The sequence below is a fragment of the Notothenia rossii genome (assembly GCF_949606895.1).
Source record: "Notothenia rossii genome assembly, chromosome: 9".
NCBI classification, from domain to species: domain Eukaryota; kingdom Metazoa; phylum Chordata; class Actinopteri; order Perciformes; family Nototheniidae; genus Notothenia; species Notothenia rossii.
Genome location: NC_136907.1, coordinates 56405562 through 56429314, shown reverse-complemented (window position 1 = coordinate 56429314; position 23753 = coordinate 56405562). Strand labels below are relative to the sequence as shown.

The window sequence follows — 23753 nt, the reverse complement described above, 5'->3', positions numbered from 1 at the left end:
AAGAGAGAGAGAGGAGAGAGAGAGAGAGAGAGAGAGAGAGAGAGAGAGAGCGAGAGATGCACTTCCTCCTGAAGTGCCAAACATTCAACCAAGTAAGGAGCATTTACTGGAACAAGCTGAACTCTGTAATCCCAGGTTTTCAAGGAGGTTGATGACCTCTCAAGACTGAGAGTACTCCTAGGAGAAGGAGACAAGGCACACCTGCTGCCCAATATGTATACACATGCCACAACCTGAGGGACAGTGAAATGAGACACACACATGTTGAAATGTAATTGTATCACTGTATATATATATCATCATAATATGTAAACATTTGAAATGTATGTTAATGTTGTTAATTATTTTGTATTGTGATGCTTTGGCAACATTGTTTAATTTAACTTTCATGCCAATAAAGCCCCGAGTGACTGACTGACTGACTGACTGACTGTGCCCGCTGTGAGGGACCGGAGGAAAGAAAAAAAACACACCTTTAGACCTAACACAATTAGCTATGGCACTGTGTCGTATACATTGAATTATTCAATTGATAATATATAATCAACTTAGGCATCCCTCCCAAAAAATATATATAAATAAAAAAATTCATAACTCATATTCGAATACCTGAATAATTACCGAATATTTGATTAATCGTTCCCATCCCTACTTGTGAAGGTTCATAAGGAGATAAGTAATATCTTCTAATCTACATATAAAGACGGAGAAAGTAAAGAATAAAGTGTATGTTTAAATGTTAGCACCCCCCGAAGAGGCACAATCTCTTATGTTGAGTCTGGATACATTCTAAATCATCAGTAAAGTCTACGACCATATTTTCGTGTGTGGTTCGGGTGCCATCGTGTGGCCTTCTGTAGGCATCGTACTTGCTTTGGCTGTTGCTTGGCTGTTGACCAAGATCGGGGCCATCTTTGTGCGAAATTCACAATTCCATATTTGTGTGTCCATCTGGTGTCAATTTCGGGACAGTGTGACGGGGTCTTAACTAATGTGTGAAGGAGAATTTATAAGAATAGAATCCTACTGCTCTTTCACTATGCTACAAACATTGCTTTAAGCAACTTTATAACAAATTGAAAACAGTGACATACTCAATTGCTTTGAATCCAAGTAGAGATACACACTAAAATTAAGAATGTTTTCACATTATCCATGATAAACAATTACAATGCGACAAAGTTGTTATTTCTGTTAATACGTTGTGTTGCCCTCAATGCTGCTGCTGCTGCTGAGAGTTGTGGGACAGCATCCTCTCCTTTCCTTTGTCATAGGATGTTGTAATGTACCCTATGTCAAAGAAAATAGGGCTAACTTTCCATAGCATTTAGTACAACACCACCAGCTCTTTTCATGGCTGCCACCTAAATACTTCTGGGTCAATTTACTCAGTTAGAAACACTTTCTAAGTGAAAAATACTTTTCTACCGCAGCCCATTTTTGAGTGTCACCAAATAATTATGAATGTGTATCTATCTAGGTTGTAAGGTCAGATACTGACTGTGATGGTGCCAGTGAGTCAGACACCCAGAAAGATCATGTGGTTCAAAGAGCACAGAAGAAGACGGAGCGTAAACCCAGGCCCAATGTGGAAGACCGGTGTAGCGACCAGGATGAACTCATCCGCAAAGTGGAACCTCTGGAAGAACCCTCAACCCCACGGCCCAATGGGGAAATACTCCAAAAAACTGCTAAAGTGAGCATCCCGCCTTTCAGTTCAACACTTTCCCATACAAAGTTAACCAACTCTTCTTTTCCCAAAAAGAAGCAATAGCAGGGGCTTGTTTTAAAGTTCTGTTTGAATTGATTGTACAGTATGTGCTGGAAGATTAATATATATTTAAACTCCACTGAAGGAAATATCATAACATATGAAAACTGCTGATGTTAAAACAATCATTGAAGTGATGGTATTTGACTGATTGCAGATGTATTACTTTTGTAAACCAGCCAAGTTATGCTATAGTTAATCTTGCTATTTCAAAACAAAAGTTAGACCTTTCCAAAATGCTTTTACTTTGAAAAGAAATGTATTGTATCTGCGATACATTAAGATCGTAACATTTCTGCTTTTTACGCTTGGCCTTCGTGAGCCAGTTACTCTTTTTCTCAGGAAACAGTTTTTGTTATTATAACATGTCTATTTGTTTGTATTTATTAATTATTATTATTTCATCTTTCTTTACTAAGTTATCCTTTGATTTATTATAGTTATCATTACCATTATTTGTATGTATTATTAGTATTAACTGTATTCACTTTAATTCGATTAATGTCTATTTATGTATTTAGATATCCATCTCAAAATTGTTGTCATGGAATACTAATAAAGTATTTTTAGAATACTTAAAATAAAACACTGAAGCCTTAGATTTCAAACATACTATGCCTCCCCTATCAATCGTCCTCCAGGTGGTTTACATTGTTGAGAAGAAACACTCGAGGGCGGTGACGGGCTTCCTGAAGTTCCTACCAGATAAGCCTTATGCCATGTTCTCCCCCGTGGACCACCGGGTGCCACGGATAAACGTTCCCCTTGCTGAATGTCCCGAAAACTTTACTTCCCGCCCGGGCGACTACACCAACACCTTGTTTATATGCCGGATCATCGACTGGCCGGCAGACAGCAACTTTGCAGAAGGGTGAGTCATGAATTCCAAAAACGTTATGGGGGCAACGATTTTAACAGAATAGCCACCAGCCTGACGCTCCTAATGTGTCCTCCAGTCAACTTGCTAAGACCCTGGGTCAGGCAGGAGAAATCGAGCCGGAGACAGAGGGCATCCTGATCGAGTACGAGGTGGATTTTACTGAGTTCTCAACTGAGGTGTTGGACTGCCTGCCGAAGAACCTGCCCTGGACCATCCCACCAGAGGAGATGAGCAAGAGAAAAGACTTAAGGTAAGGACTGTTGATCATGTATTTTTTATTTTGACTGATTATGGGATAAGATTCACAATATCAGAGGAAATGCTCTTCAGAATACCTTTTAGTATGCCGAGACTTCTCTGAAGCGACACAATATATCTTTCAGCACTCAGATATTTTCACATATTTTGCAATTACCAAAAAGTGCCCCTACTAAGATTTTTTTTAATATTGCACATTGCATATTGTGATTTCGATAAAACACCAATGAATTGTGCAGCCCTAGTGGGAACATGCCAACCGAAGCACATCCAGCTTTGCACACAAGTAGCATTGTGTTTTCTAACGCATGACTGCTGTTGTTGCTGATAACTGGGTTACTGTCTGAGAATTTCAACGACAGAAAACGTATTTTAAAGGCATAGACACTAAATACAGGCAGGACAAATCTTGAGATAACGGAGCTGTTGCATTAATTTAAGTCTCCTGGATCTTGGTCTAAAAGTCATGTTAAAAACATCTCAAAGTATAGAGCCAACTAGCAAGCATATTCTGCGCTTGAATGAGAGGAAATGACATTTATAACAGCAGGCTTTGGTGGGCTGTATTGCCATTCATAAAGGAAAACCCAAAGACTGTAAATATAATGTCTTTGTTGTTAAAAATTCTGAGATATAGTTGAAAGCAAGAAGTTCCTCTGTGTACTCCCTCTTGACTTAAGACGTTTTTTGGATTTCTGGAAGTCTGTTTTAGCTGAATAGCTAATCAGAGGGAATATTTTCTTCTTGAGCGAAAAATGCATATGATGCGGAGCTGCCTGCAAAAACTAGATCCTCATTAACCTCGCCAACATTGTCCGACGGCCGATGATATGCTTAGTGTGTCTGGGCCTTAAGACGTCATTTATATGACTTTACTTATATGACTCACAAAGCCCTTTTTGATCATACAGGAAAGAGTGTATTTTCACCATCGACCCCGCTACCGCCAGAGACCTGGACGATGCTCTCTCCTGTAAACTACTCCCTGATGGTAAATCACCTTCATCAGGCAACATGTACAATTTCATTTTTTCTGTTTTTTGGGAAGTGGTGTCATAAATTGTATTCTTATCCAAGGTAACTTTGAGTTGGGAGTCCACATCGCTGACGTGAGTTACTTTGTGGGTGAGGACAACGCTCTGGATTCTATCGCCAGCCGAAGAGCAACTAGTGTGTACATGGTTCAAAAGGTGAGTGTTTCTTGGCTCTTCAATCAATCTCAGTCACTTTTTCTCAGTGGTAGTTTAATAAACAAACCCTTTAGACTTCACTCAATGAGTTTGGTCTCTCTCCAGGTGATCCCTATGTTGCCCAGGCTGCTGTGTGAGGAGCTGTGCAGTCTCAATCCTCTCATTGACAGGCTCACTTTCTCTGTCATTTGGAAAATCACACCAGAGGGGAAGGTAAGACCATTTATGACCAAACAATAGAAAGTTAATTTATTAGGTAAAGATGATTTAAAAAGTCTCACCGCTTTTGATTAAGCTAACGGCATTTACTCTGGGTGTTGGTCTGTTTAATGACATTGGTCCTCCAACCCTCCTCCAGATCCTGAGCGAGTGGTTTGGCCGCTCTGTCATTCGCTCCTGCGTGAAGCTGAGCTACGACCACGCTCAGAGCATGATCGATGCCCCCGACAAGATGTTCACCGCGGAGGAGCTGCCACCCACAGACCCCGAGCACCCCATCGACGAGATCCATCAGGCTGTGCTCCACCTGCACTCCATCGCCAAGAACCTCCGAGCTCAGCGCTTCTCAGGAGGAGCCCTCAGACTGGACCAGGTTAGTCCTCACTTTCTCATGCTTTACTCTATGGTAGGGTTTAAACGAAAAGACAGAGCGTGGTTAAGTCTGTGTAGCTGCTGATCGTGCTTTCAGCCTTCCTAGTATTATATTCATATACATAATATTTTTTTTTTTGCAGATTTAACAGGAATATTTGAGCTGGCTAATATGATGTTACCCAACAGTACTTTTATAAAAAGTCTACATAAGGAATGGATGGCAACTAAACCCATATTATTTAATTCGTCATGGCCCCGCCCCTTTTTGGGTGAAAATATCTGCTGTTATTGGACTGAGGGTAAATAAAAGTTCCGAAGTGTTTGCCAATCCGATCACTAATTTAAGGAAACCATGCATTTGTATTTGCTTGGAGCCCAAATATGTTGGTCAGTCAGCAAACAATTACACCATTTCCTTGGGTTGATATATGGTGAAATTAAAGCAATAGGGGATCAATCCTTTAAATTCAACTGTGGATGACTGGCTAACACTGAAACTGGGATTTCTGCAGCTTGTGTTTGATATTTTAATGCAGCTTCTACAATTATTACCTTCACGTTTAAGTTTACAACTGTTTACTTGGACGATTGACGTTTTTGCATCTTAATGTAGCTGTGATGAAGTGTTTTCCTCAGGCGTACAGTTTTTAACTGACCTGGTCCCATTGCTTACACTGTTAGTCCTTAACACTAACCCTTCAGGCTCTGACATTATTTTCATGTGCATGGCTTGTTTTTTGGTTTCAGTTGAAACTGGCTTTTACCCTGGACAAAGAGACCATGATGCCTCAAGGCTGCTACGTTTACCAGTACAGAGACAGCAACAAGTGAGTATCAAACCCTCGTCAGATGAATCTCTGTTGCCCCTTTCACACCAACGCGGCTCCAGGGCCGGTTCGGAGCTAGAGCCTGATAAGCACCGTTTTTTCCTGTTCACACCGCAGCGGAGCCGGCTCTTTTCCCCAAAAACCGGTTCTTACAAAGCTCCAAAATATTGTCGGTCTAGAAGCAAGAACCGCACGCTTACGTCGGAGGCGGGGGCAGGGGCGGGATCAACCTGAGCAATAACAGTTTACGGCGAGTACGGCAAATAAAAGTTGTAACAAGCAGTAGCGCTGAGCAAAGTGACTAGAACGCAACCACACATTTATAAAAAAAAAACACACTTTCTAAAGTCAGGCAACACTAACCAGGCTTCGTGTGATTCTGTTTATTTGCACCTTACTTTGACCATCCGTTCGCTGTTATTGATCATTGTGGAGAGCAGGCAGATGTTTTGTTTTGTATTATAGCAGCTATCAGATGGAATCAATATATGGGCTGCACAGGTTGTCATGTCCGACTATCATAATGAAAAATACGCCGGTAAAATGTGCCTGTAGAAAACGGCTTATGCCACAATAGGATAGCAAGTAGTCAAGATTAGTCAGTTTAGCTTCGGTTGCTATGCTAACATCACCCATTTTATACCAGGATACTTTCATAACAGTGTTGTGATGCCAAACAGCAGCAGCACTGCAGCGGTCGGTAAATGCCGCTGAAACACATGAATAAATATGCTCTGGAGAAAGGTACAAGGGTTGAGAAGTAGTTATTTAATTTAATCTGGCTTCGTACGATTAAAAGCAACACGATCATTGACCCGACGGCGTTGGGGAGAAAATCAGCGACGTAAACGGTGACGTCATGACGCAGCAGCACCAGTCGGGCTCTGGGCGGTGTGAACAAAACGGGGGCTGAAAAGAAAAACCTCTTCCCAACCAGAAAAGCTTTAGCACGGAGCTAGAACGGGAATCGCGATGTGTGAAAGGGGCATGTGTCCTTCTCTTCCAAAAGGAGCCTTTACTTGATGTGACACATGTATAAACTTTAGTGAAATACCTTTCTGCATCAGTCTGGAATGCTTAAATATCAGTCCCTCTTTGTTTTGTCACGTTTTTTTCGACATTCTGGCTGCTCTTCAAGTTTTTTGACATCCTTCTTGATATTTGGATTTTCTATATTGTAGGGATGCACCGAATATTCGGCCACCGAAAATTATCGGCCGAAAATGGTTAAAAATATCACCGAATGTCAGAGAACAGGGTTACGTTGATCATACTCCGCATATTTGTCCGGGTGTTTTGATTTCAAGTGGTGGAGTAATCCCGAAGTGGTGAAAGTCTTTGCAGTTACACCCCCTCGAGAAATGTCAGCTGAACACGTTTTACAAATCGCAATCCGCGCCTCTTTCTCTGATATTTTTAAATATCTCCAAGCGGCAGACATGTCGGCTGTGAGCCAGCCGCGAGCATGGTCGCGCGCCGTGCTTGTTGTCGCCGCGTTTTGATTACGTCATCACAACAACACGTTAGGTTACCAAACTTTCATTTGTTGTTGTTGAAGGCCTGGCTGTTACAGTCTTTATTTACACTATGTTGTTGTAGGCCTTCTGGCCTAGATGTTTATGCAGTTTTAAAACACCTTGGCTTTGTTCTGAATGCACTTTGTTGTAGTTATCCTACAGAGAAAAGAAAATGCACTTGACTTGGAATTAATGTACTGTATGCATTCAAAAGTGCTGAATAAATGTTTTATGGACCCATAATAGTGATTATTATTTAAGTTAAGTTTTGCCATAATCATGTCTTTTTCCATAATCAGGTAGCTGAACAACATTGGTAAAAAATGTATACATTGTATATATATATTTTTCTATTAATCATTTTCGGCCTTTCGGCATTCGGTTTTCGGCCAACTGTTTCCTATTTTCGGTATCGGTTTCGGCCAAGAATTTCCCATTCGGTGCACCCCTACTATATTGTGATTTTGTTTAGTTTTCTTTATGTACACACAACATGGATTGCACATTTTCATCTGTCCTGGCAGAGGGATCCCTCCTTTGTTGATCTCCATGAGTTTTCTCCTTTTGGGATTTCTTTGGAACGTTTCTTCCTTGTACAATGTAAGGGTTTAAAGACAGTGTACACACTTTAACGCCCCCTGATGCAAATGTGTAATATAAATAGATTCATTGATTTAACCATCATGCATAACTGTTTTCTCCAGGTTGGTGGAGGAGTTCATGTTGCTGGCTAACATCGCCACAGCCCACCACATCCACTCCAAATTCCCTCAGCTGGCCCTGCTCAGGCGCCACCCCCCACCCAAGGCCAAAATGGCGGAGGAGCTGCAGGAGCTTTGTGACCAGCTGGGAATCGACATAGATCTGTCCTCTGCAGGAGCGCTGCATGTAAGTACTCGCAATACAACGGCCCAGTGTCTAATTTCTCTGAACAATATTTAAAGTTCAATATCTCTGATCAACCTATTCTAACTGACATCAATATTTTTGCAAATGGTGATAGGGTTGCAAATGAAATCGCCAAGAACCAAGCTACTGTATTGCCGAAACATGCTTGCCTATCTAGTTGTTGTTATAATAAATCTTATGATCAGAAATCTAAAAAAAAAAAAGAAAATAACGCCATACTTTGTATTAAATGTCCTAAATCAATCTTTCAAAAGTTCCTTTAGAGGTAAAATGTTATCTTGAATATCTAGATATTGAAATCTCAAAATAATTGTAAAAATAAATGTCATTAAAACTCTTACATTTCCCTTGTCTTAAAGGTCCCATGTCATGCTTTTCTGGTTATTACCCGTCCCCTTGTGTGTTATGAAGGTTTTTATGCATGTAAACGGTCTGCAGAGTCAAAACCCTCAAAGTACACCCTGTAGCGAGTAAAACTCTAACACAGAAAATACCTCCCCAAAACGCCTCGTTGGAGATACGTCACTGTCCATTGATTTTCCGGGTAACTCATGATGTCATGCGTTACCCGGAACCAAATGGACCAATCTGCGGAGCCGTTACGTTAAGCCCCCGCTGATTGGTCCAAATTGACCAATCCACAGACTTCCTCGCAAACACACTCAGTGCATGCAGCTCTGCTGATCTCTCCTCCCTGGCTGCAGGCTGATAACAGACAGTGCAGACCCATTCTCACAGCGTTTATCAACCTTTTTCTTAAACAATATCAAGCCACACTTATTGGTTTTTACTTCGGCTGTGACTTTGTGTGTGCTCAGGGTGAGTTTGGCTGTGTTTTCGCTACGTATCGCTAAACAAGGAAACAACACCTCCACGGAGCTCAGCGCGATTCACAACGTCCCGACCAATCAGAGCACACTGTGCTCACAGGGAGGGTGGGGGCTGGAGCTATTGGAGCTACAACGAGCCGTTAAAGGCAGAGAGTGAAATTCAGTGAATACACGTAGTTTACAGAGATGCTGTATGAGAAACCAAAGTGATTTTGGAAAATTGCACAATATAAATCTATTCTAGTAGACCTCAACAATGGAATTATGATCAGTGGCCATGAAATTGGACCTTTAAGCATTAAGATCACCTTCTTTTGGAGTGTTGAGAGGTGTTCATTATTGAAGTAACGCATATAAACATAGATATATTATCATCTCAATATGAATCGCCTACCCGTATTTCCAGCAATACGTTTCTTTTCCATTTCATAATTTTCCTCTGTCTTTTCCCCCCCATCATAGGGATTGAATGCTCAATACATGATTGACAAAGCGTTTGAGTCCTCACACCTTCTGTAAATGATGTTGAGTAATAACTGTGTTGATGATTCAATTCTCTTTTCTGCCTTTCCAACCTGCAGAAAAGTCTCCACACCACTCTCGGAGATGATGAGTATACCGCTGCCAGAAAAGAAGTCCTCACCCACATGTGCTCCAGACCCATGCAGGTGAGAGCTCGGCCCCAACCATTGTTTTTCTATTGTAGATGTGTTCAGTTTTTCTAAATTGTGTTATTGTGTAATAGTTGTTACCATCAAAGAAAACGGGTCATCAGTAATATTTCTGTGAGTTTCTGTATTTATTGTTTGTCTTTTTCCCCAGATGGCGCTGTACTTCTGTTCAGGAACTCTTAAGATGAAGGACCTCTTTAAGCACTACGCCCTGAACGTTCCTCTCTACACTCACTTCACATCCCCTATCAGGCGCTACGCCGACATCATCGTCCACCGGCTGCTGGCCTACTCACTGAGTGCGTACTTCAACTAATTAATAATTATCTATTGAATTATTATTTATTTTATTAAACAAGGGCCATGCGTGAATATACATTCATCTCAAAAAGAGAATAACTCATTTATGCTGGATATTTATTTGGAACATGTTTGTGGAAAGAGGCCTGAAAAAGGATCTGTGGTAACACAAGCTGAAGTCAGTAAACACGTCAGGATATAAATGTCTTTAACGTTTCTATGTGTAAAGAAAACAGCGACTGCCAACAAGTGCTTGTATGAGACTGCTGAATGGCATTAGCCAAATATTAGCAGCCTTTAGCTTAGCTACTGAGACATGCAAATGGGTGTAGTTATTGTACAGCCTGTTGAGGGAGCCCTTGCCTTGATAACTTTCGGGTTGGCATACAAAACAAATAGGTCATCGCTGCACCACTCTATATCAGTGATGTTGTTGTTTTCTCTTCCATTCTCATTATGCTGGTGTCTGTCTGCTGAATGTTTGGATGCAGAGTGTGGACCCAGTTTGGGGCTCTCAACACAGGATGTGGAAAAGCAGGCGTCCCACTGCAACGAAAGGAAGACTCTGTCCAAGAGAGTCCAGGAGCTCAGCTCTGAGCTCTTCTTCGCAGTGTTTGTAAAGGTGGGTAGCCTAATGGAGAAACACACCTTCTTGTTATTGTTCTCTTTGCTGCAGTGCCTACAATTATTATTATTATTACTTTTTTGCTATAAATACTTTAAATACAACCATAACATAAAAAACAAATGATTTAATAGTTCTGCCATTAGATCTTTTATAAAGTTTCTCAAAAATGTTATTTTTCATTTGAACTCCTATGTTACAACATTTCCATTCGCATTTCATATTACTCTACAGTCAATGTAAATATTGTCGTGGTCTCTGGGGGAGGGGCGAGTTTAAGCTTATTTCAGAATCTGTTTAAACCATAGACTGTGTGTATGGATATTTGTACTTGGATAACCATTCATCTGCCCTTCAATGTTGACCATATTCTATATACTGTATATAACCAATGCCTGTCGGTATTAAACTGTGTAAATGGTGCAGACCTAGTCGGTGTACTGAAGTATTTTCTTTGTCCTTGCCCCACAGGATTGTGGCCCTCTGGACTCTGAGGCCATGGTGATGGGGGTCCTGGATCAGTCCTTTGATGTGCTGGTTCTCCGATACGGAGTACAGAAACGCGTCTACTGCAAGGTCAGCTCCAAAACACTCTTCAATTAAGTCCTTTTGTACACATTTGATTAACATTGTTGGTCAAGTGTTTTTATTTTGTGTTTTTAAAACACAACCTCTTTGGTCTTAATTGTTGGTAACATAGGTCTCATATTTAGAGATATTCTATTGACCGTTTATTTGACACTTCCACTGCATGGAACGGCTGTACATTCTACTCGACTCACTTTTTCGATCAATTAATTTCTTTATTTCCGTTTATAACTCCAGATGTTACCCCCCCGGTGTAGGCGGGATTCTCAGCTTGTACCACGCTGTGTGAAACAGCCTGGAATCTCTTTATCAAAAAACAGAGGAGCTTCTTTGTACATTTTTCATTGTGGTTCTTATTTTTGAGTAAATCTAATATTCCGCTTGCTATTGACGATATCTTGGCTATACAATATCAGCAGGTTCGTGCAAGATGTCTTGTTCGCGCTAGTGGAGTTTCTCTCTGAAGTGGTCTCTAGCTTCTAGCTGTGGCTGACCTCCCTTGAAACATCGACAAAGGTGGTACTGAAAAAGTTACCAGGTAATATCCACAACGTTTCACAAACGGAAACAAAAGAGCGAACCAAATTCAACAAAGCCGTACCATGCAGTGAAAATGCAGCATATTAATATTTAGTACTGTCAAAACCTACTCAGGAGTGGAAAATGAGTGTCAGTGTGGTACAAAAACACAAGTTATCACCACATGTCCGTTTAATCTGATATTATATGAAACCGTTTGTTTCCCCATTCAGTCGATTACAGGCCTGAGCTCTTTCCGCCATCATAAGGTGGGGAAGAAATCTGAGCTGACGCTGCTCTGGAGACCAGAGGACCTGAACAAAGCTCCAGTAGAGCAGGTGAGGACCACACACACTGAACATGCTTTGGTCCTTTTGTTACCTGTCAATTGAAAAATAGAGGTATTGTTTAATACAAATAGAATGGGGGAGTTTGTGATTGTATTTTTGAAGTGGCTTTGACAGTAATGTGATAGTAATGTGAGACAGAGAAATCAGGTATTGTGGTTTTTATGCACATTTCCCAAACAAATTATTGATTTAATTTGAAATAACCAGGGGAAAACAAGACGACTCACTTGTTCCCTTAAGATTTGGACCAGCTACCGTAAACATGTTTTAAAAAAGTCTCCTGAGCAAAAACCGAATTGTAAAAATCATAATTTCTTGTTTCCACTTCCAGGTCATTTCAATCTTCACGTTAGTGGAGGTGCAGCTGAAAGCGGACGGTGCGCCCATGAAATACAGTGCAGTGCTGAAGAGGCCAGAGGAGAAGGAAGAGTAAACACCTAAATGTGCTGTAGAGCACACAAACACTTGGATGGAAATTTAGAATTGCACATTCCAAACAACTAGTATTTTAGGAGCAGTATTAGCAGTAAGTTAGGTGGTTAGCAGGGAAATCACCGTCAATCAGATTTCAATTGAAGTTTCCCATCTTCCCCATCTTCTTAAGTCCCAAACAAGGTGTTTGTCATTTTTAATATTAGCCCACTTACTTTAAATAACCCACAGTTATGTTCTGGACGATTGCCAATTTTCCAAAGTCTATTATTGTGTTCAATAGTTCTCATTTTGCTAACATAGTTACTTATCTTTCTTTTTTTGCGTAATACATGGAAGGCCACATTTAGAGACATGAAACAGGTTCCCATTCACAAGGCATTAAAGGCTTTCAGTCTTTAAAATGAACAGAAATAAAAGTAGAATATGTTTTAAACGTCTACCAAGGTATGCATTGGAAAGGTGTTGACCCTGTGATGTGTGATTTACAGTAATTGGTTTAAAACATGTGAACACTGATTTTTTTATTTTTTTTTATTCAAGCCTCAGTGATTCACTTTAGGGAAATATTTTATGTAATTCAGTGGATGGACTTCAATTTCAATTGTGACGCAAGTCTGACGGTGAAATAACCTATGTTGCAATTACTTTTTATGTTTCTGTGGATTTATTGACCTTTATGAGGACCGTTGTGATATAACTGTTGTACACAGTCTAATGCGCGAAAGCTGATTTTCAGTTTAATATCAATGACTAGTTTTAGATTGTAGATTGAGTTAAGAGCCTTATTTGTGTTTGCAGAGCAAAAGAGTATACCACAGTACTTACGTTTACTTATTTGTCTGTCTATGGTTGTTGTTATATAACTTGTTGTGAAGATACATACATAAGACAGGGAAACATGTCATCGACATTATAACGACAGAACCGGAGGATTAACGCTTGCTTAGACGAAATAACAGCTTCTGCCATCCATGACTTTTCATATGGTTGTATGTATTTAAAGGTTTTATACTGAAGAGTTTTCAGATTCTTCTGGGGGCTTTAAGGTACAGATCAAAGGAGTTTGGCTTGATTTAAATTCTTAAAGCAGGATGTATCCAACATATTGTTTTAGAATTTCTTGAAATGCTACTGAAAAAGGTTGGTGGCCTTGAGATCTTGAATTCCAATTGTAATCTGTGGGGATTTCATTCTCAGAATTTATTTCTGTCGCACACATTCTAAATGAACCTCATTAATACCAACTGTGAATTTCAGCCTTAATTTAATCAAGAGAAGATAAAAGATCATTTTAGTGAAGCTGCACATTTTTTTAAAGATTGTGGGCCTTTGATTTTACTTTAATTGAGTCAATGTGCCTCTCTTTTTTTACTCAGTGCCATGTAGCATCATAAAATCCGCTGCTATGTCTGCACAACTTTCTTTCATTTTTTGGAATTTCAAGCCTCTTTTGTTTGATTGTTTTTAGGCTTGTGCCATCTTTTTTGAAGAACATTAGCTCACTTTAGCTTAACTCAGCTTAATTTTTTATGTTTTGTTTTTCACAGACTTTAAAACTATTTTAAACATACAAGTTAAGCTATGGTGCAAAACAACTTTACTGACTCATTGGGATGATCTGCGATTGGTTGAAAAAAATGTGTTTTAATTGGAAACCTTACATACATCAAAAGTACAATTTCTGTGTATTTAGCAATGTTATATTGTAAGATGTTACTTTGAGTTATGTCAGTATTTGAAGTGCATTTGTACTGTGCTTAAACCATCATCCACAGCAATATATACTGTAGTTGTGCTTGTCTGTTGGGAAATAAAAGACCTACATGAATTACTAAAACTGTTTATGTTTAAACTTGTGTTCAGGAAAAAAACAATTACATTCTGGTGTCGATGGTACAGTCAGTGAGGGTGAGGAGGAACAGAAATGAGTAAGTGATCCGTGCGAACAGTGACACACTGATGACATAGTTTACTACAATAGGCACTGCCCTCCTGTTTATTTTATATTCCAAATAAACAGAAATAATCTGTGTTCTTTGTTACCAGGGAGTGTTTGCAATGAAACCACATTCTGATCCAGCGGGTAGAAGATAGTAAAGAGATGTCATGGTTAATAATTTAGCCTGTTATAACACAGATGGTATAATTCCACACCCCATGAATAATAATCGTAACAGGAAATCTTTATGACTGGATTTATTTGTAATGTCATGAATTTACAGGTCTGCAAAAAAAATTCTATAATCAATATTTTAATTAACAATTAACCCATATCTCACGCAATCACGCCACACTTGCCTTTCCTTACGCTAAGTTTTCGTCCAAAATAAATGTATACAAATAAAGTGAAGGAACAGCAAACCGAGCGGTCTACAAAATGAGACGGTCTTCTGGCTTAGTTCAGTAAAGTTGGAACGATATTGGGAGATTCTGATTTCACGGATCAATAACTCATGAACAAAACGTTATTCAGACACAAATGACGTCTCCTAAGTACCGTGGTAAGGTTGAAAACGAACTACAGTCACATTTTGATTTTAAAAAAGCCAATACGCGCCGTTCTCCGAGCTGGACACATTACATTGGTCTCTGCAGCCGGAGAAGAAACGAGTGCTCAGGGACCGTCTGCAAAGTGCAACTCCCAAATAAGAGAATACAATAATATTCAATCACTATTATACAGCTTATTACTACCAAACTCACTACACACATCAATATTCTCCTGGTGGTCATACTACAGCAGAGAGTTTGGAAGAATATGCGTTTAAATAATTTTGGGAAATATTTATAATGTAAAATCTTCAATAAATATGGCATCATCTTAAATAACTTCGCTATTATACAGCATATTTCTACCAAACTCACCATTTGCATTGTTGTTGTTAGCATCTGGTTAGCTTAACGGATATAAGCTGTTTCTAAAACAAGGAAAGGGAGAGCTCTGTCCTGTCAGACTGAGAGATAACTACAGCTCAGTGAGGTAAGGGACTCTGAGTGTTTAGATAGTTAAGTTTAGTCTAGTTATCTCAGTGGGTCTCAAAGTTTTGGTCACCATTTATGATAATAAATGAAAAACAGTTATGAAATAATATTACAGTAAAACAAGAATACAGTTTAAAAGGTGAGTGATTTGTAAAATATCCATAAAGAAAAAGTAAATCTGTTTCATATGGGTGTTGAGAGATGCTTCCATAAATTCATTTTGCTCTCAAAATGCACCAGGTTGATGCATTTAACTTCAATATTTAAAAGAAAAAATCTTCCCGGGGGAGCATGCCCCTGGACCCCCCTAGAGGAGGTGAGGACCCCCTCCCCCACTTGTAAAATAGCACTTTACCTCTGCTTACACCTATATGCTATTTTATATGCTGTGAGCTGATTATCGAGCCTTCGTTGTAAGAGTCGCGGGTACACTGTGTATGTGCGCATTCCACTGTAGTGCCCGGTACATTAATGGGAAACCCTAGTTTGTACATGTTCAATACATTTGTAACACTGTACACATGAACGCTTCTTTTTTCGGTTCACCAAAAAAAAAATCTCACTCCAAGCTGAACTCAAATGTTGGCAGCCCTGTTTTAATTACCACACTGGTTCACCTGACTTCCTGTAAAGTGTCTGATATGCAGTACACCTGAACTCCAGCTTTGTAGCATAGTTGTAATCATTATACCGGCTACTCAACAGTTTCTGTTTACTGTTACTGCTGTCGTAGCATCTTTGGGTTGCCCTTTGCCATGAACACAACGTTAAACCTGCTGTCCCACTACCTGTACAGAACGACAGTAGCCTACCCTAAGGAGTAGCATTTAGCTTTTTAACAGGGCAGAGAAAAAAGTTAATATTTGGTAATTAACAGCTTTACATATTTTTTTAATATGTTTGTTTTGGGTAGTGGGTTATTTTTTAGACAGAGAAAGTTGCATGGCTCATCTCGTTAACCTTTGTTAATAGCAAACACATTAGCCACACTTCGACAAATGCAAAAAGTTTTCTAACATTAGCCACCATTTGAAGCCGGTCATAGCAGGCCATTTAAGTCAGTAGCAGTCAAACACTTAAATACATTGAGTCAAGCATGTGGTGTTGTATTGGCAGTGTGAGAAAAAGTTTTTAGAGAATACTTGTCCATGGACAAGTGAGTTTGGCAATTTACTTGTCCGAATACATTTTTCACTTGTCCAGAATGGACAAAAATTGGGGCCACTGGAATCTTCTTCTTCGCCATCGTATTTTACATTTTCACACATAGGGTTGGGTATCGTTTGGATTCGAACAATTCCGGTTCTGCTTTTCGATTCTGGTTATTTTCGGTTCTTTGAGAGGGTAAAAATAAGTCCCATGATAAAGTGGGAGAAAAATATATTTATGAAAACATTAAGTCAAATCTGTATTCCTATTTACAAATCACTTCATACTGTTTAATTTATTATGGTTATTGAATACAATTATATAAAAATAATCTCTGCATTGTTTAGTTAGTTCTAAGTGGTGCAGTTTGAGAATGTACAATTGGCCCAGTCTCCTCTGATGTTACACTGCAACCTGCCTGATACCTGCCTATGTAGAAAAGCGCTAGGCCTTAAATATAACGATAATAGGCTAATAATAATAGCTTATAATAATAAGTAATAATTAATTATTCGCTTTTCTACAACTCAAAGACGCTTGCACGCTTACACATGTCCTTATGCATGTGTATTACATGCTGCATCTGCCCAGCTGCTCACTGTTTGTAAAAGTAAATAAATAGTATTTTCATTTCAATAATGTAGTTTCTATACCCTGCTTCATAAACAACACTGACATCCCTTTGCTCCTCCGAGTCTGGGGGTCCGGGGATGTGAGGACAGCGCGAGGACACAGGGAGGCTGCTTCACTTCATAAAGGAAATGGCGGTCAATATTAACAACACATGAGCTAAAACGCTTAATAACCTTCATTACGTGTCAGAGAAAGAACATAAGAAAGTTTGAAAAAGATGAGGCTGTTAAACGGGCAGCGGATCCGCTGTGTGTAGAAAGAGAGAGAGACGCTGAGCTGCACCATGCAGCGAACAGCTGATCCGGAGCATAGAGAGAGAGCTGTGGTCCGCGGGGCTCGGCCTCGCCTCCTATCCTCACAACTCTTATTAATCCCGGTACCGGACAATTGTTATTTGTTCCTACTCGGAACAGAGTTTTGCTTCCCAACCCTGCCACTGTGCTACACTTCCAGCGCTGCCCCGCCCCGCCCCCGTCTGTACAGAAAGCGGCGAGATGCATTTCCTTAGGAATCGACAAGCTGAACCGAAACTAACATTTCTAAACGAACAATGGCGGACACTGACAATTTGCGAATGAGTTCTGCCTTTTGTAAACTGAATTTATCAATAAATCAGGGCGAAAAACGTCACTTGTCCGCCGGACAAGTCAATTGAAATATCTACTTGTCCGATATTGTAAATAACACGTCCCGGACGGTGGGACGTGTACTTTTTCGCACACTGATTGGTTACTAAACCAATGTATATTTGTGTCTGTCTTATGCTGCTTAATGTGTCACTTGAGAAAAAAACTGCTGTTATCGTCTTAAGACGTCATAACGCAGGTTACGTCATTACAAAGTTAGTGAAAGATAGCTGCTGGGGGAGTCAGAAAGATTTATCTTTTTGTATCACAAACAGTCACGTAGCCTATTATGAAAATAATAGTCACCACTTTTTTACTTCAAGCATTGTTGAAATGACTCACATTCAAAACAGTAGCTTAGCTACTGCAATTGTTTGTTTAAGTTTCAATCTTTCTGCTCCGACTTCCCTCCCAGACATTTCCTTATCGGAGATGAACACCCTCCTGACGCCAGTGAGTGCCTCCAATTTCAGGCGAGTGATCATTTTGACTTTAAACCCACATGACTTTACATTTTATAGTATAGTGCAGATAACTTACTTTTCCCATTCGAGGGAGGTTTCCCTTAAGGGTTGAAGTCCATGTCTAACATGACACAGTAGATAACTGCAGGGAAATGTTCAGTTTATTGCCATTCATAATGGACAGTGACTAATCAACAACCACAGAGTCCCTACAGTATGTTAGGCAGAATATGAAACATATTAAAGCTGGTCCTCTGTCAATTTAAGATATAGTTTCAATCTCATATTTGAATCTTTATTGCAGGGTGAGTGCGTGAGACGACTACTCTGATCAACACAGATAGAGTCCAAAGGCTGCACATAAATGTTATGACACTGAATGTTTGACCATAGCCAATCTGCATCAAGGCCATTTACAGGAAAATTAGTTATTTAATATTGATGAATGAATGTGCTGTTATTGCTATAAAATAGCATTAGAAATGTATGTCATTTTATTTCCATTAATGGACAATAAGAGAAGGGACTATATATAAATAGATGAACTGTCAATTACACTTACTTAGCAACCAGAACTTACAGTTACATGAGAAAAATAAATAATCAAGAGATATACACACAAATTCACAATTAACTATGCAAAACAAATTAAATACAAAATATATAATTATTGCTGATACCGTCAGAAAATAAACAATTAAATGGGGTAACGCTGGCCAGGTCATGACAAGACAGATTTGATATATCTGTAAGATCAGTTTCTCTTCCCCTTCCTTTTTCAGCAACAGCTGGTTCAAAGTCAAAGTGCCATAAAAATCAGTTTGTCAGTCAAAGGAGGGCTGAGTCGCCTCCTACATACTGAGACAGATTCAGCAGGGCGTCGGGACAAACAGCAACTCTACGGCACACTGAAAGAGTGGAAATTAATGAAGATCGCTTCTTAAAGGACTGTTAGGTAGACCTCTTCATATTTTTCAGTCACACTGATTTTTTGTCATTACTATTCTGCTGCCTATGTGCATATTAACCGATGAATTGAGAACAACAGGGGATTTGTAATAAATACTTTTTAAACCCTACCTTGGGTTTTTTGTAATGCATGATGACCTATGAATATCCAAACTAAATTCAAAGGAGACACTTTTCTTTGAAACTGCAACTCATCATATGGATTTCTTTGTGTCTAGGCAGTAGGAACGCTGAAAATCTGTGATGCTGAGAAAGGTAGGACTGAGAAATTCAGAATGAGGTTTATGAGAAATCATGCTTGTTCCTTGATGTAGTGTAAACATTTCCTGCTGTCATTCCTTCAAGGAAATAATGTAAGCTTATAAAGACGGTCCCATCATAAATGTGGTATTCTTAAGAACATTAAAGGAATGCTTCACCCATACAGTGATTCTTCTTATCAATTATTCACCCTGGTACCTTGAATTCTCTATGTATTTTCTCTAATGCCTCCACAGAGATCAAAGAATAAAAAACTGAGCAAAGTGATAATTAATTAAAATAAATTAGGGCACGGGTTTAACATCATCAAAACTATAACCCAAGTCTCATTGATCCAGTTGAATGCTCAATACTTCCCAAACACAAAAACCCAGATTCTACTTCATCTCACCAAGAAATGTCTCAGGTTTAATTATTTGTTTACCATGGAGGTAAGCCAATTAAAATATTATCATATTGTGGGTGAAGTGTTCCTTTAAACAGAAAATCTGCTTTTGAATATTATCATTGTATATCGTGCTGTGTATTTTCAGGGGGAGTGGGTGTGGGTGGACTCCGAAATCGGGGTACCCATCGGAGCTAGGGTCACAGTAACACCATCTGGTCAGCGGTTACTAGTCGACGATGAAGGAAAGGTAAATATCCCCTTGTTTAAATAAAAAGCCAAATCAATATGTTAAAGTGTGTTGGTTTAAATAAAAAAGCGAAATCAATACTGTATGTATTGCTTACATAAAGCATCATAAAAAACATGTACAGCCTGGGGTTTGACCTTATTTCTTTCTTTGACCTCTCGCAGCAGTGGAGTCTGGCCAAGGAGCAGGAGGCCTCGCTCAGGATCATGCACCCCACCTCCGTTGAGGGGGTGGATGACATGATCAAGCTGGGAGACATGACGGAGGCCGGCCTCCTCCGGAACCTGCTGCTGCGACACAAACGAGGCCTTATCTATGTAAGACAAAGTGCTATGCAGCTCCAAGATTTTCAAACAATAAGAAAGTAAAGAATTCCACACATTTTAATGAGAGTAAATAAACAATTAAACTACAAAATAGAAAAGGAAATCAAATAGTGCCAATAATGAATAAAAAATATGAACATTTACAATAATTCCTGATCATTTGACATTTTTCAATGCTTTGTTTATCTCGAATTAAATTGAATGTACCTTCTTTGTATGATTAAATATCACTATAGTATCATGTATACATAATATGCCCAACCCTTACGGCACTACAAATCAGCAAATATTTAGAAGAATACCAAAAACCAGAGTAGGAACGCACAAATAATATGAAACAATTAGACAATCAATTTTTGTTTTCACCATGCTTTAGGAACAATGGTAGCAAATGTATGAGAATACAATTGAGTTAACCATACAGTTCTGCCATCTTAAGTGCACTTGAATATTTCTGGATTTCTTCCTCTATCCTAAACATCTCACACAGCACCATTTTTTTTACAGACCTACACAAGCTCTGTACTGGTGGCAGTGAACCCATACAAGGATTTCCCTTTTTATTCAGCTGACCAGGTGAGGCTGGTTTTAAAATTCATCACAGACGTACTACAGTTGCAAGTCATTTCCCCTTCATCATCTAACCCCGTTATCTTTCAGGTGGGGTTGTATCATGGTCGAAAGCTGGGGGAACTCCCTCCGCACATCTTCGCCATCGCTGAGTCATGCTACTGTAACATGATGCGGCATCTCAGGAACCAGTGCTGCATCATCAGGTCACCATGAATCATTTGACAGTCTTCAATAGCATACATCTTGTTAGGGTTTGCTTTCTGTTTACACTTATTCTTCTTCTCTTCTATATTTTCCTCAGTGGGGAATCAGGTGCGGGGAAGACAGAGAGCACAAAGTTGATCCTGCAGTATTTGGCGGCGGTCAGCGGCGAACTTTCTGAGCAGCAGATCGAGCAGCAGATCCTCGAGTCCAACCCCATCCTCGAAGGTACTACGTCAACAGACTGTCTAAACAATTGCCCATTCAAAATCGATTCTTGTCTTACATAGGTGACTAATTTCAGGGTTAACAGCTGTGACCTGTGAGTTAATGAATGCGGCTTAGCAAAATATTACACGAAAGCAGAGTTAACTGTGTATAAGGTTATATTTAATGAAGTTATATCAAATGATAGCAATAAGGCTAACACATAAAGACAAACCTTCAACAAATCTTACATTTATTTATGCTTATCATACACAAATGCAAACTTTTTACAACAAGTTTTTAGTGACATCCAGAAAAAACTGAAATGTATCCCAAACAATGCTACATTAAAATACTGGTTTTAGTTGGCTTCTGAAAACTCAAAATATAAATTGCACACCAAAAAAAACCTTTAAAAACCCTTTCAAGCTTTTATTTTGTGGGAATTTGGGACTTGTACAATTCCTGACACAGCTTTGCCATGTGTTACAGTACATCAGTAGCAATATCTTACACGTTAACAGGTCTTAGGAGATAAGAATCCCCACAAACAACTTCCTGTTGGGACACACCCATACACAGAAAAAGTACAAAAATAATAATAATCCGCCCTTGTTCTGTCCATGCAGCGTTTGGAAATGCAAAAACGATCCGCAATGACAACTCCAGTCGCTTTGGGAAATATTTGGAGATCTTCTTCAGTAAGAACGGAGTGATTGAAGGAGCTCGAGTGGAGCAGTATCTCCTGGAGAAGTCCCGTGTCTGCCATCAGGTGAGTTTTCTCAGTCCAAACACCTGCTCCTTCTTATCATATCCCCAATGGAGGAGGGGGGGGCAATAAAAACAGGGCTGGTTAGATAAACACGGTGTTATCATGGACAGTGAACCCTTAGAGAATTACCCGTTGAAGTCATGGAAAATATTAGCAAGTCATTCAGAGCCACAATGAGTGTCCTTTTAAACACCTTTTCTTTTACTGGTACACGTCCTATAATTATAAAGCATTAAAAGCACACTTATTGAGCAATTCCTCTCTTCTTATTTCTTTTTCGCTTTTTCTATTATATTTTCCTGATTTGTGGATTGTTATGTAGTATTTAATGTAATTACAGTTCATTTTGTTATTCATGCCATTCATTCTCAAAAGGCTTATGGCCCGGTTAAACTCTATTTATAAGAATTCCTAATGCTATTTAATAACAATCAGAGTATAATAATTATAATAATCGTAATACAGTATATATTGCTTTTTTTATGCATTATAATCACAGTTATAATGCTTTATAATTTAATATAAAGTTACTTTAAGTGCTTAATGTCAAGTAATTATATACCTGAGGTATATGGAGATCAAATAAATGAAAAGGTGGTTATAAACGGGCATTATTTACGTTAAGTGAAAAGTACATAATTGAATCCAATCAAATCTATGAATAACTAGCAAAAATGTGGTGTTATCATACTTGACCTTAAATGTAATTAAAGGGGCCCTATATTGCTCATTTTCTGGTACATATTTGTATTTTGTCTGGCTCTGTTGTGATTGGTCAACTGCTTTAGAGATATCCCCCGTTGCATTTTACGTACAATGTGTTGCAGTGCTAGCCAATAGAAATACGAGTGTTACATAGTGATGTCACTATTTTTTGGAAGTAAACAAAGGACAACAATAGAGGTGTATCAGACAAGGGAGCGGGGGGGAGTGTGTGGGAGAGAAACCCCCTTGGAGCCAACTTTGAGATTTTAGCCTTTGCAAACCATTTACATGCACACAAACCGTTATAATACACTACAGGAAAAGGAAAACCCCAAAAAGCATAATAAATGATAATTGTTATATTTTAAAGCATTATAAATAGTACATAGAACTAGTTATACTTCGAAGTAATCAGACTATAATGCATCATAAGCATGTTTATAATGCATTATAGACATGGAAAGTGTTACTGTTTATCTTCTTGTAACAACAATGGTTTATTTTTGCTCCACACTACCTTTAGGCCCTGGAGGAGAGAAACTACCACGTGTTTTACTGTATGCTTGCAGGAGCCACGGCAGAAGAGAAGAAAACATTGAACCTCGGTGATGCTAAGGAGTACAAATTCCTTTCCAAGGTATAACATTGGCTGCCACCCCGAACATCTGACATCTTGTCGATTCACTGTAAACAATGTGAACCTTCCTTCTCATGTGCTACAGGGCGGCTGTATCCAGTGTGACAGCAGGGATGATGCTAAAGACTACCAGCGTATTCTCTCCGCCATGAAGATCCTCACCTTCTCAGAACTCCAGTGTCAGGAAATCCTCAAGCTGCTGGCAGCCATGTTACACCTGGGAAACGTCTGCTTCCAGGGTGAGTCAACACATGTGACATATTATAGTTTTTTTCTATAAATTGCTGGTTATATTTAATGCCAGGAACAATACAGAGGTAAATAAAACAGATTCACTATAATCCTAGCA

The 23753-nt window shown here is 39.2% G+C and overlaps 2 protein-coding genes across 3 annotated transcripts in view; both read left to right on the top strand.

The window, feature by feature from the left end:
* Positions 1 to 14101, top strand: part of dis3l2 (DIS3 like 3'-5' exoribonuclease 2) — a 20086-nt gene extending 5985 nt beyond the window's left edge. For both annotated transcript variants that reach the window (XM_079650116.1, XM_079650117.1), the window contains exons 6-20: positions 1481 to 1696; positions 2413 to 2642; positions 2728 to 2901; positions 3821 to 3900; positions 3987 to 4099; positions 4205 to 4312; positions 4458 to 4691; positions 5441 to 5520; positions 7742 to 7925; positions 9358 to 9444; positions 9599 to 9746; positions 10239 to 10369; positions 10844 to 10948; positions 11713 to 11817; positions 12161 to 14101. In XM_079650116.1, coding sequence (XP_079506242.1) covers positions 1481 to 1696; positions 2413 to 2642; positions 2728 to 2901; positions 3821 to 3900; positions 3987 to 4099; positions 4205 to 4312; positions 4458 to 4691; positions 5441 to 5520; positions 7742 to 7925; positions 9358 to 9444; positions 9599 to 9746; positions 10239 to 10369; positions 10844 to 10948; positions 11713 to 11817; positions 12161 to 12262 — 2097 coding nt within the window. In that variant the 3' untranslated portion in view covers positions 12263 to 14101. The remainder of the gene's footprint in view (positions 1 to 1480; positions 1697 to 2412; positions 2643 to 2727; positions 2902 to 3820; positions 3901 to 3986; positions 4100 to 4204; positions 4313 to 4457; positions 4692 to 5440; positions 5521 to 7741; positions 7926 to 9357; positions 9445 to 9598; positions 9747 to 10238; positions 10370 to 10843; positions 10949 to 11712; positions 11818 to 12160) is intronic.
* Position 14102: 1 nt separating this feature from the next.
* LOC307019329 (unconventional myosin-VIIb-like) overlaps positions 14103 to 23753 on the top strand; it is a 33104-nt gene continuing 23453 nt past the window's right edge. The window contains exons 1-12 of the mRNA XM_079650126.1: positions 14103 to 14192; positions 14311 to 14357; positions 18070 to 19073; positions 19306 to 19342; positions 19882 to 19983; positions 20148 to 20300; positions 20817 to 20885; positions 20970 to 21085; positions 21184 to 21311; positions 21920 to 22062; positions 23291 to 23404; positions 23490 to 23643. Of these exons, the coding sequence (XP_079506252.1) occupies positions 19331 to 19342; positions 19882 to 19983; positions 20148 to 20300; positions 20817 to 20885; positions 20970 to 21085; positions 21184 to 21311; positions 21920 to 22062; positions 23291 to 23404; positions 23490 to 23643 (991 nt within the window). The 5' untranslated portion in view covers positions 14103 to 14192; positions 14311 to 14357; positions 18070 to 19073; positions 19306 to 19330. The remainder of the gene's footprint in view (positions 14193 to 14310; positions 14358 to 18069; positions 19074 to 19305; positions 19343 to 19881; positions 19984 to 20147; positions 20301 to 20816; positions 20886 to 20969; positions 21086 to 21183; positions 21312 to 21919; positions 22063 to 23290; positions 23405 to 23489; positions 23644 to 23753) is intronic.